This window comes from Excalfactoria chinensis, chromosome Z, assembly GCF_039878825.1.
Source record: "Excalfactoria chinensis isolate bCotChi1 chromosome Z, bCotChi1.hap2, whole genome shotgun sequence".
Classification (NCBI taxonomy): domain Eukaryota; kingdom Metazoa; phylum Chordata; class Aves; order Galliformes; family Phasianidae; genus Excalfactoria; species Excalfactoria chinensis.
Window position 1 is genome coordinate 24528720 of NC_092857.1, and position 11379 is coordinate 24540098.

Sequence of the window (11379 nt, forward strand, 5' to 3'; positions counted from 1 at the left end):
TTGATGTGACTTCTTTTGTATGAATAACAGACTCATTGTGCAGCTTGTGAATGAATTCATTCACGCCTGCTGATTGGTGCTGTTCTCTACAGGGAGCTGCAGTGGAAATGGACACTTGTGGTCCACTGTCTGGCCCCCTCCCGCGTGCTCAGATCAGCCAAGTTGTCAAGGCCTGGCTCTTGGTTGGTGAGTTGTACCGAGGTCAGAGAGTTGGATTTTCTGGGCTTTGAGACACGTCTTCCAGTTGCACGTTGTATTATTTCTGATGTGCTGACCTGTTGAGCTCCAGCCCCAAATGAGGATTCAAGTTCTACCACAGCAGGAATGGTTGAGATTGGAATTGGAGTGCAGAAGGCTGGAGCCAGCAGGAGCAGGGAATCCATCATCCCCCTGTACTCGGCACTGGTGAGTCCTCACCTTGAGTTCTGTATTCTGTTCTGGGCCCCTCACTGCAAGAAGGACACTGAAATCCTGAGATGTGTCCAGAGGAGACCAGTGAAGCTGTGAGGTGTCTACAGCACAATCTTATGGGGAGCTTCTTATGGAACTGGGATTATTGAGTCTGGATAAGAGGAGGCTCAGGGAAGACCTTATCATTCTCTGTGACTAACAGAAGAGAGGTTATGTGGGGGTGGGGGTTGTCCTGCTCTTCTCCCATGTAACTGGTGACAGGAGTGGAAGGAACAACCTCAGGTTGTATGAGGGGAAAATTCAGCCTGGATGTTAAGAAAACCATCTCCAAATGGGTGCTCAGACGCTGGAGGCATCTGCTGGCTGAGCGCTTTGTTGGGTGAGCATCACACTGCTGGAAAGCACGCAGCTGTTGTCTCTGCGAACAGCCCCATCCATGGGGACTGGTGGCTTTTTCATGTTACCCTTGTGTCTCAAGTCCCACATGCAGTTACTCGTGCTGTTTGAAAGCACCATCTTAGAGGCAGCCTTGATTTCTCCAGCTGCGAGCTTTGTGCCACGAGAGCTCTCCTGCTTCTCCCAGGGATGGGCGACCGAATGGAAGGCCCAGCAGAAGTCTGGGTAGGTGATGTCACTTGCTGTTCCTTTCCTCACCCGTGCCAGGAAAAGCAGGGAATGGGACTGGGGGACATCCCAGCGGTGGGTTCCTGCCTCAGCAGAACTGAATGGCTGTTCTGATCCACGTATTTTAACCTGAGTGGATCTGACACTAACGACAGAAGCGAGGGGCCTGTGGGAAAAAAATGCATGTGCCACAATTTGTGGTGCAAGGTGTTATAGGAGGTGCTGCTTACAGTGCCCAGAAGGCTTCCTTCTTGATGGGGAGAGGATTAACTAGGTTATTTTAATGAATCTCTTTCCTTTCTGCTCATCTTTCATACACCCTCTCATAAAACTGTCTGTGGATCCTCAAGTAGTACTTCTTGCTAAAGAGAATACGCGTGCAGCCTGCATTTTCGTCTGCGCAAAGGATCTTCTAATCATCTCTGCCTGTGTTTCTTATTAACCCTGAGGTGGAACGGAGTAGAACACAGACTTGGGTGCATCTTCAATCAGGAGCAGGGACACGCAATGCTCATCTTGGGTGTCTGGCTGACAAGAGCAGAGAGGTAAGTTTCACAGGGTCGCGTGCCCATTTAATTTTATTTTTCATTCATGATGCATAGAGGCGTTACCCAGACAAAGTGAGCATTTGTCAGCTGGACTTGCTAGAAATGACGTAGGCAGTGAAAATGGGTTTGAAGCATCCCAAAGAGCCCTGCAAAAGAATGCTGAGAGTTAACCTGGCACCCTCCTTTGGAAACCTCCGGTGTCTGCCAGCTCTTCAGCTGTGCCCAAACACCTCCCATTGCGCTGCCACACCAGGACGTAATTCCAACCCCACCCTGAGTTCTGGAATGTTGTGGTGCCGTGTTGGAATCAGATGTGACCCCGTGGTCTTGCCTCTCCCCCTTGTGGGGGGTCATGGTGGACCAGGCTGGTGGCTGCTGGTGATGTCATAAGCGGCTGGAATGAGGGGAGGAGCGGTGCGTTCTGTGTTCCTTTGTGGGAGAGTTGGAGTTCGGAGTGGTTGGTTTTCTTGTTGTTCTCGTGCGTTTAGTGCCTTTGTTTGAGTACCATCGTGCACAGCATCCTGTAGGTAAGCTGAGCCAGCGTGGGATGGACGGGTGGGCAGTGAGGTGTTGAGAAGTGCTGGCTGTCGGAGTTCCCAGCACCGTTTTGCTTACTCTTGAGCATCAGACGTCATTTTCCCCCGGTAGACACGTTCCAAAGGGGGTGTCCGTAAAGGTGACACCCGTCCCATGCTGCTTCCGTCGTCTTCTGTGCTCAAATGTGGAGCATCGTCAAGTTGCTGGGCGGACAGGCATCATGTAGCCTGAGACTCAGCATGTCTTGCAGCAAGTGGATGGGATGGTTGTGCTGTGTGCGTTATGCCATGGCTGTCTTAGCCCTGCTCACTGACCTGCTCTTTCTCTCTCCTCTGCCCACCCTCCGCCCACTGCCTTGGTGCAGCTTTTGCTCTCAGAAGATCTGAGCAGAGTGACCAGGAACTGCTGCAGATAGCCTGAGGTGATCTTGTTGCCAGGTATGTGCCATGTTTGTCCTACCACATTGTTTTGCATGCCATGGGCTTCTTCACTGCCCTCCAGCTCAGCCCTCAGAAGGGTGCTGTCTGATGCCCTGCTGTCACACTGTCAGAGCGCTCTGGGCGAATGCATCTGCTGCTCTGTGCCAGAGTCCCCATCTGCTGGCAGAGGGATAGCAACTTAGTACAATGCTGCCACACACGCCTATGTGGCAGGGTATGCAAGGGTAGTTCTGAAGAAGTCTCTCCATACTGTGCTGTGTGAATAGAGACAACAGAAGTGTGTTTCTGCTCTGTTCCAGCTTGTCACACCTGTTGTGATGGGCGTCACGTGCAGCAAGATCAGCAGTGAGCCTGAGTTGGCGGGCACGGAGGTAGAGTGTGAAGTTCTGGCTTGTCTTTGTTCCCTGTGTTGAGCCAGCAGAGGGAGCTGCAGATGTGCTCTCCTGCAGGAAAGAGTTTGTCCTCAGCTCCTGACCACAGCCTGTGCTCTGTTTTGCAGGCTGATAACATGTGGAAGCCGCAGCTGGTGCGTGCGGAGTCATCTCTTAACGTTCCAGCGATTGCGGCAGCCCATGTTATCAAGCGCTACGTCGCCCAGGGGCCGGATGAGCTCTCCCTGGAGGTAAGCAGTTCCAGGCGTTCCTTGCCTTGGGGGCTGCATTGGTGCAATGGCTGTCAAGCTTGAGGCTATTCTGCGGCGCAGAAGCAGGCAGTCATTTGAGCTGTGCTTTCCTGCCAGCTGTGCTGAAGCTGGGATTGACGTTTCAATCTCTTGCAGGTAGGAGACTTGGTGAGCATTGTTTCTATGCCACCAAAGGAGCTGAGCCCCTGGTGGAGAGGCAAGCGTGGCTTTCAGGTAGGCACACGCTTCCGACTAGAGAGCCCAACTTCAGTAGAGTCAGGAATCTCAGCTTGGAGCTGCTCTGCCTGCACAGGATGGCTTCCGGACGCAAACGGTTGCCCTGTGTCGGTGACAGAGGACTTTCCCTTTGGCTCTGGGCTCGGGCTAATGCCCAGCTGTCTTTTTGTTCTTGTTACAGGTTGGGTCTTTCCCTGGTGAGTGCGTGGAACTCATCAGCGGAAAGGTTCCCGAGTCTGTCGTCGATTCATTGCCAAAGCCAGGTACACATGTTACATTTGACAATGTGGGGAAGTAAAATGGGGTCAGAGCGTGGCTCTCGGGGTGTTCGTTAATGCCCGCGTTGAGCAAGCTTAGCAAGAGGACTGCATTAAGGTCCATGGGAACACGCAGAGATCTGTCCCAATCCCACTGTGTTTATTATTGGGCTTGGGGAAGTCACGGAATCCTCCTGGAATGGCTTGGGATTGGAAGGGGCCGAAAGGGATCATCCTCAGGCTCCAAGGCCCCTGCCTCGGTCTGGGTGGCCAGCCTGCGCATTTAGCAGGAGTCGAGAGCAGGCTGTCCGGGGCCCCTTCCGACCTGGCCTTGGACACTTGCAGGGACGGGGAAAATCCGTTCTTGCGTGTCCTTGTTGGGAATGTTCTTCCCATTGTTCCGTGCTCGGTCGAAGTTGTTACGCTCGGCCTCGTCCAACCGAGCCAAGCCTGAAATGAACTGGTTTCTTGTTTTGTTTCTTTGCAGTGCCGAGGAAACGGGGCAAGCTCAGCACCTTCCTTCGTTCCTTGGTGAAGGCCCGCCCCAAGAGATCGGAGCAGCCGGAGCCGGCGAAGGAAGGGGTGTTTGGGTGTGACCTGGGGGAGCACCTTCTCCGCTCTGGCCGTGATGGTAAGGAACAGCCCATTGCTGAGATCTTCCTCGGTTGGGCATCTGAACATGATAGGTCGTGGCATTTCTGGAAAGCCAAGAACACGTCTCCGTGCAGTTTCCTCACAGCTGTCTCTGCCAGCTTTCTCCTCTAAGGAGGAAGCAAGCGGTGGCCCGACTGGGCTTAGTGGCTGGGATGGGAGAAGAGCACGGCCTGAAGCAGGACTTGAGTAAGAAGCTGAGCTAACCGCTGGCTCTTGTTCTATAGTCCCCCAGGTCCTGCAGAGCTGCGCCGAGTTCATTGAGCAGCATGGCGTGGTGCAGGGGATCTACCGCCTGTCCGGCGTGGCGTCCAGGATCCAGCGCCTACGGTAAGAGTGCTGCGACTGACACAGCTGTCAGCAGGGGCACGTGCCATGCTGCGGGTGTTCAGAGGAACCCCTTCCTTTTCTTGACTGTATTCTGTGTGGCTTTGGACTTGCTTTCCTCTTTCTCAAAGCCCTCTGCCCACTCCTGTGTCCTTCTCTGCAGCCATGAATTTGAGTCGGAGCAGGTTCCCGAGCTCAGCGTCCGAGACATTCACAGCGTGAGCTCCCTGTGCAAGATGTACTTCAGGGAGCTCCCAAACCCTCTGCTGACCGAGCAGCTGTATGGCAAGTTCTCGGTAAGCTCAGGGCAATGTCTTGGAAATGACACGTACCTCTCCCCTGGGCGTCCTGGCTGATGGTTGCAGCAGTGCCCCAGCTCCGAGGTCTTATTTCTGTTAGCCCCATGAGGCATGTCTTTGCCACCTCCTGCCTCTGTCTGATGCCACTTCTGGTGGTGCCAGGAGGTGCTTACTTAAACCATTCACGACGCTTGCGAGAATTCCCTTCCCTTTGCTATTCCCGCCTGGTGTCTGAATCCCTTCCTGCCTTTTTCCAGGACGCTGTTTGTGCTGCCACAGAGGAGGAGCGGCTGCTCAGCATGCAGGACGCCATCCAGCAGCTGCCCGCTCCTCACTACAGGTCAGTGCTGCGCTCGGTCTGCTGAGCTCAGCCCTGCTGCCTTTCAGAGGGCGATGATGTGATTCCAGGTGTTGCCTCACTCTGGCAGCATCATGCCTGTGCACGCTGAAGCGGCTGAAGGCTGTGTTGGGTCGATTGATTGGGTCAGTTCCTTGGCACGGGGGCACGGTTGGTGCAGCCGATGGCTGCGGCTGTGCTGTGCTGGGGCTTGGTGCTGCAGCGTGGTGGCACTGGGAACGTTTTACCTATTTCATATTCAGAGACGGTAGCAATGACAACAACCAGCATGAAGTGAGGTTTGTTTTGTGCACTGCAGCACGGCTTGCTTTTTGGTGCTGAACATCTGCCCCTCTTGTTTTCCAGGACGCTGGAGTACCTAATGAGACACTTGGCGTCTCTGGCCGGGAACAGCTCCGTCACCAACATGGGTGCTCAGAACTTGGCGATAGTGTGGGCTCCAAACCTCTTAAGGTAAACTTCTTTTTCTGTTTCAACACGATGCTTACTTCTGCTCTCCCCCAACCCCAGGGGCACAATTTCTAGACAACAGTTTCTAGTCACTTGTTTAGCTGGGACTGCAGTGTCCCTGATCATCCAGGAGAATTTCGTCAGTGGCATCGCTGATTGCCCACTGCGGAAGTCTCCAGGGACCAACTTGTCAGTTTTTGGCTACAGAAATTCAGACTGGGGGAAACGATCTTGGGGAAATGACTTGTAAGATCTGCCTTTTCTTCAGATCCCAGCAGAGCCAGTCTGCCTCCACCTACGGAGAAGCTGCCTGCATGGAGCTGCAGATGCAGTCAGATGTTGTGGAGTTCCTCATCAGCCACACAGACGTCCTCTTCCCCTCCACATCCACATCAGCCGTGGGAGAGGAAGCAGGTGAGCGTCTTCCTCCATTAGCTTGATGTTGATCTGACACCTTGATCCAAGCCAGGCCTTCTCCAAGACCTTTGAAAATGCTTTTGCTGTTGAGGAGACTGCAGGCTTCTGGGCTTAGATTAGAATATGGTGCCCCGTTCCTGGATCCTGAGAGTGTCCAAACCCCTAATTTACATGGAGAAAACCGTCACTGCCGTTCAGATGTTTTGAGCCCTTCTTCTTCCAGTGCCTCGGATTAGCAAGTCTGAGAGAAATGCAGAACTGGGATGGCTGTGCGGCTGCTTTCTGATCCTCCCTCTTACCTGTGGTTTCCTCTTGCAGGGCACAGTTCTTTGGACGGGCCCAAGTCTGTGTGGGTGTCTCCTCCATCTGCAAAGCTGCTCACGCTGCAGGAGGCACAGGCTGAGAGGAGAGGCCAGAGCAGCTCTCCTGCTGCGACACGGAGCAGCAACACTGAGGTGGAGGAAGGCCCCGCAGCTGTAATGAGGAACTTCCACACGGTCATTGATTTTCCATCTGAAAGGTAAAGAGGACTTCCCTTTCCAGCCCCTATCATCATTAGTCGGGTGGGTTTGCCAGGAACGGGCAACTGTCAGCAAGGGCTCGGAGCAGCTCTTCCCTCACCCTGCACCGCGACTGACAGCATGCTCTGTTTTCTCTCTCCAGACCAAGCTGTCGCAGCAAGAGGACGGAGTCACCAGCTGGCAGTTGGCGTTCCTGTTTCTGCCTGGGCAAACCATCCCCTGTGGCTGAACGCCAACTGCAGCTCAGTGCCAGGGATCCCTCAGAAGAAGAAGTCGTGGTCCTGGCAGGTAAGGGTGCAAATGCAGCTTTCAAAACACTGCTTGTCAGCAGCGCAGGTAGGATTCATGCTTTCAGTGGGCTTGTACCTCCTTCTGGCATTCGAGCCCGTGCCTGACATCTTTGGTTCACCCCTGTCTTTCCCAAATGAGTCTCTTGTCAACACAAGAGCTGGACCTGCACGAGAATCACTGTCAAGACAGTGACACTGTTGCTAGAAGCCTATTTGCTTCTGCCCACCACCACTAAATAGCCAGATGTCAAGAACCTCTTTCATGATTCATCTTGTGAACGTTTGACACTAACCGCTGTGCATCTACTCCTTCCTAGGTGACCCGAGCCCATGTGTGTCCCGAAGACGCAGGGCATGCTACGACAGCGCATCCTGTGCTTCCATCAACGCAGAGCTGTTAGGAAGCACAGGGTGCTGCATTTCAATCGATAGCCTTCCATATGGCACCATCAATGAAGAGAAGAACGTCATCGTCGTTCAAGCCCTCGTTCATCCCATCCCTCCGGAAGCTGCTGACCTGAGCCTGCCAGACACCACAGGCACCAGCCTGGATTGGGACCCAGTGCAGGGGTCCCAGGACAGCCCAGCCCAAGCACAGCCCGAGTGCCCCGACAGCAGCACCACCATGCAGGCTCAGGTCAGCATCACTGAGGAGAAGCTGAGCCTTTTGGAGGGGGGCGTAGAATCAGACCACCAGTCCCAGCCTCCAAGCAACAGCACGAGCTGTGAGCCGCTCTCATGATGATAAGGGAGGATGAATCCCACCTTTCCTTCAGACCTCACACCCCCTCCTTTCTCCTATTGAATAAAGGCCCGCTCGTGCTCAATCAACGCCTTGACTGCATTCCGAGTCTTCATTCGCAGAGACTGGGATGAGTGCAAGAAACAGCAAGGCAGCTCAGCTTGCACCGCTCTGGCTGTGGGGTGCGTGCAGGGACACTGTAACCATACAGGGAAAGGCTTCCACTGCTTCCTAAAGCTGTAGTGCAGCCCTGCTACTGCTCTGTGGCACAAAGCCCTGAGGGGTGTTACTTATTGTTAGCCCAAGGGAAGTCAGCTTCATGCACTGCGTTTTGTTGTTGCCGGGTGAGAGGGGGATGCACCTTGGTGAGGAGATGAGCAGTGCTGGATCTGCCTCTAAGAAGATGTCCTAAGGAGGATGTGAACACTGCTGGCACTTCCTCATTGCACGTGCTTGGAGGATCTTCAGTTCATGCCCATTTCAGGATGTCTGTCAACAGCTACGAGGAAATTCTCAAGTCCTGGGAATTGCATTGAACAGTTGGAACGGGTAAGTGTCATCTTTGTACAGAAACAGCACGCCTAACAGTCTGTCTCACCACTCCAGAGTTAATCTGAGAATAGATTGACAGCTCTTGTCAGTTCTCTGAGTCAGGTTTCATTTGTATAAACTTGAACTTTTGAAACCAGTTGGAAATTGATGGTGCCGATGACCTCTTCCTCTAATTAAAGCATTACACACAGTGTATGCTAGGTGCTCTGCTTTACCTGTAGTGTTACATTAGAGAAGAATTCACCCTCAACTTTAAGCATCTGTATTTTGAACTGTGGGTGGTTTTGCAAAGGTAAAACTCGGGCGGCATCTTCTTACTGGTGAAAGAGCTGCAATAAAAGTCATGGACAAAGTTACTTTAGGGGTAAGCCAAAACGCATTTCAATATGATCGTATCTTCAGTTGGAGTTGTGGAGTTCTCAAGAACACGGGGGCAGGGGGATGGTACATAGGAATGCAGCCTACTGGTCCCATTGCCTTTTGAAAGAGGCTGTAGAACTGGAAAGAGCTGAACAGAGCACCACAAACCTTGTTCCTTGTTGTTCAGAGGGCAATATTCTCTGGCTGTAAAGTGGAGGAAGTTCAACATCATGACAGCAACTTTCACAAAATGCCAATGAAAATGCTGAATGTTTTTCTGTTCAGTTTTCACAGATCTGCGTTCCAGAATTTCTACGGAGTGATGTCAGTCTTTGCTGAGTTGATGTTGAATTGTGCACTGTGCCATGTGTGCTTTTTATGTTCCACAGCAGTCAGATGTGGTACCTGGTATGGCACAGTAGTTAGCGATTCCATAGCTTGCTTTTATGGTCTCTTAAGGACGACTTGCCTCATGCTAAAACAGAAACTGATGCCACGAAGAACTGAAGTCATCCACATGTTGCCCACTGTATCATGTAAGAGAGACACCAAAGAAATATTTATAGCCTTAGAGGTAAGAAATAGTTTCTGCCACACTTCGGTTTACTGTTTTGATCTTTAGCAGTAGACAATAATATAAAAATAAAGCTGAGATGAAATTATTCTGACAGATCTCAGTGGAGACCGGGTTCAAGATTCACTGGTTTGAAAATTAAGTAGGAAATGTGACATGTTCTCTCTTTGTAGAAGCCATTAATCAGCACTCACGGTAAGAGAACTGGTTTTAATTCCTAACCTGTTTCAGTGTTTTGAAGTAGCATCTGCGAGGTCTGTGGGACACCAGAGCCCCCGAATGTTGTCACCTTCTGAGTGATCTGTGCCACCCACAGCACGAATGCAATGCTTCAGTGACACAGTTTGAGGCCAGGGTCAGATTTCTTAGCTGGTGTGGTCTGCCACAGTGACGAGCCAGGGCGTAACTGGAGCACTTGTGCATACTGCTCTGATTGAGCACGGGGAATGGGAGAGAGTCCTGTCGGTGCTGCTCCGTGCTTTCTGTGCTGCCGTTGTTACTGATCTTTCTCTGATACTTTCTACATGCATTTTCAGATCACCTTATCTTACAGGGCAGCTCTCTGATTTCACTGTTTCTAAGGACCGCCTTTCGGAAGAGGAAGCTCGAGTCTGTTTTCGACAGATTGTTTCAGCAATTGCTTCTGTTTGCAGTCAGGGTTATGCCCACAGAGACCTCAAACCAGTAAGCCTGAACTGTAGTCAGTCTTTCATAAATAACCATTAACGTGTTTTCATGTTTCTGCCGGGGGAGAGAGAAAGTTACCCTGCTGTTGTGGTTTAACCTGGCAGGTGGCTCAGCATCACACAGTCCTCCACTCCATTCCAGTGGACTGCAGGAGAGAACTGAAGGGGGGAAAAGTAACACAAAGTGAGATGGAATTATTTACTGAGATAGAGAACAGGGAAATAGTTATGATGAATGCAAAAGCAATTGCTCGCCACCTACCAATCCGTGTCCAGTTAGCCTCCTGGTAGTGGAAGAGATTCACATGAAGTTCTACCCCCTTCAAAACTCTTTCCACAAGCTGTCGTATGGTATGGAACATCCCTTTGGCCGGCTTCAGTCAGCTGTCCTAATTCTGTTCCTTCTCACTTCCTTGGGCACTCAGCTGAGATTGACTTTGGCTCTGCACAACGCTGCCTGGCAGCAACTTCAAGCATCACCGCGTTGTCCACATTGCTTTTCTAGAACGAAAGCATTCGTACTATCAGACACTGAAGAAAATTCAGTCCCAGCTGAAACTCAGACATCCTTCATCATCTTGTGCTTAGAATTCTTTCACTGCAGGAAATGTTAGATACTTATTGCTATTTGGTACTACGTTCTGGAGCTGAGCTGGATTTTGTATCTTCCTCTGGAAGAGGAGTACAACATTATGCTCCTTATGGGACACAGATCTGATATGAGTGTTGGTTTCCCATTTTTGTTACGCTCTTTGCTGCAGTTTGTATCTAGAGAACAGCCCTTGTGGTGTCAGTCTGTTGTGTAAACTGCTCTAGTTTCGTGCCTCAAGGAAGAGTGATCCTTTAAACAAATGGTGGCCATACAGAGGGTGTGGGGTGAGATGCATTCCTCTGGCCCCATCCAGTGGATTTTCTGTCACTGAAGACTTGAAGCACAGGTTAGGTACTGGAAGGCTTGAATCTTTCCTCACAAGTAGGTTAGAGCTTTGCATTTTTTAAGCTGCCGGTATCTCTCAGTAAAGCAAATCATTACAGCACGAGCATTTTCCTAGGCATCTTATGAAATCCCTCTATCTAAAGAACCTTTCCCCTCTGAAAAAGAAAGCACTGTCTATCCCTCTTAGAAGAAACTGGCTTCCAGCTGAGAGGCTGATGGATTTATAGGCTTGGACGGTAACTTGGTGTGGAGGGGACTTGTAGAGATCTGTGCCTGAACCTGCTGCTCTGGGAATCGTCAGACCAAGTTTCTCAAGAGCTTTTCCCACTCTCATCATCGCCTTCTCCCAGGGATGAGGCTGCATGTTCTCTCTGGGGAATACGTTCAGTGCTTGAAAAGCTTTTTCCTTCTATCTAGTCTGCTGTTCTGGTGTATGGCTGTTTCCTGTCACTATCCCATCGTGACCTGCTGGCCACAGCCTCAGTCAATCTTCATACGCGCCCCCTCTCCCCCCCGTAGGCATTGAGAAGCTGCCACGA

The 11379-nt window shown here is 51.5% G+C and overlaps 1 protein-coding gene across 1 annotated transcript; it reads left to right on the forward strand.

Moving 5' to 3' along the window:
* Nucleotides 1-2877: 2877 nt before the first annotated feature.
* Nucleotides 2878-9943, forward strand: LOC140264531 (rho GTPase-activating protein 32-like). Its single transcript, XM_072360384.1, has 6 exons — nt 2878-2931; nt 5211-5293; nt 5657-5764; nt 6030-6175; nt 6497-6654; nt 9800-9943. Exons 1-6 carry the CDS (start codon nt 2878-2880, stop codon nt 9941-9943), a joined length of 693 nt encoding a protein of 230 aa, XP_072216485.1.
* The last annotated feature ends 1436 nt before the right edge of the window (nt 9944-11379 follow it).

Excerpts from the sequence above, each read along its gene's own strand:
- LOC140264531 (XM_072360384.1), top strand. The coding sequence starts at position 2,878 with ATGGGCGTCACGTGCAGCAAGATCAGCAGTGAGCCTGAGTTGGCGGGC. Across the intron at positions 5,294-5,656 it reads CTGCCCGCTCCTCACTACAG|GACGCTGGAGTACCTAATGA; the intron begins GTCAGTGCTGCG and ends CTTGTTTTCCAG. Across the intron at positions 5,765-6,029 it reads TGGGCTCCAAACCTCTTAAG|ATCCCAGCAGAGCCAGTCTG; the intron begins GTAAACTTCTTT and ends CCTTTTCTTCAG.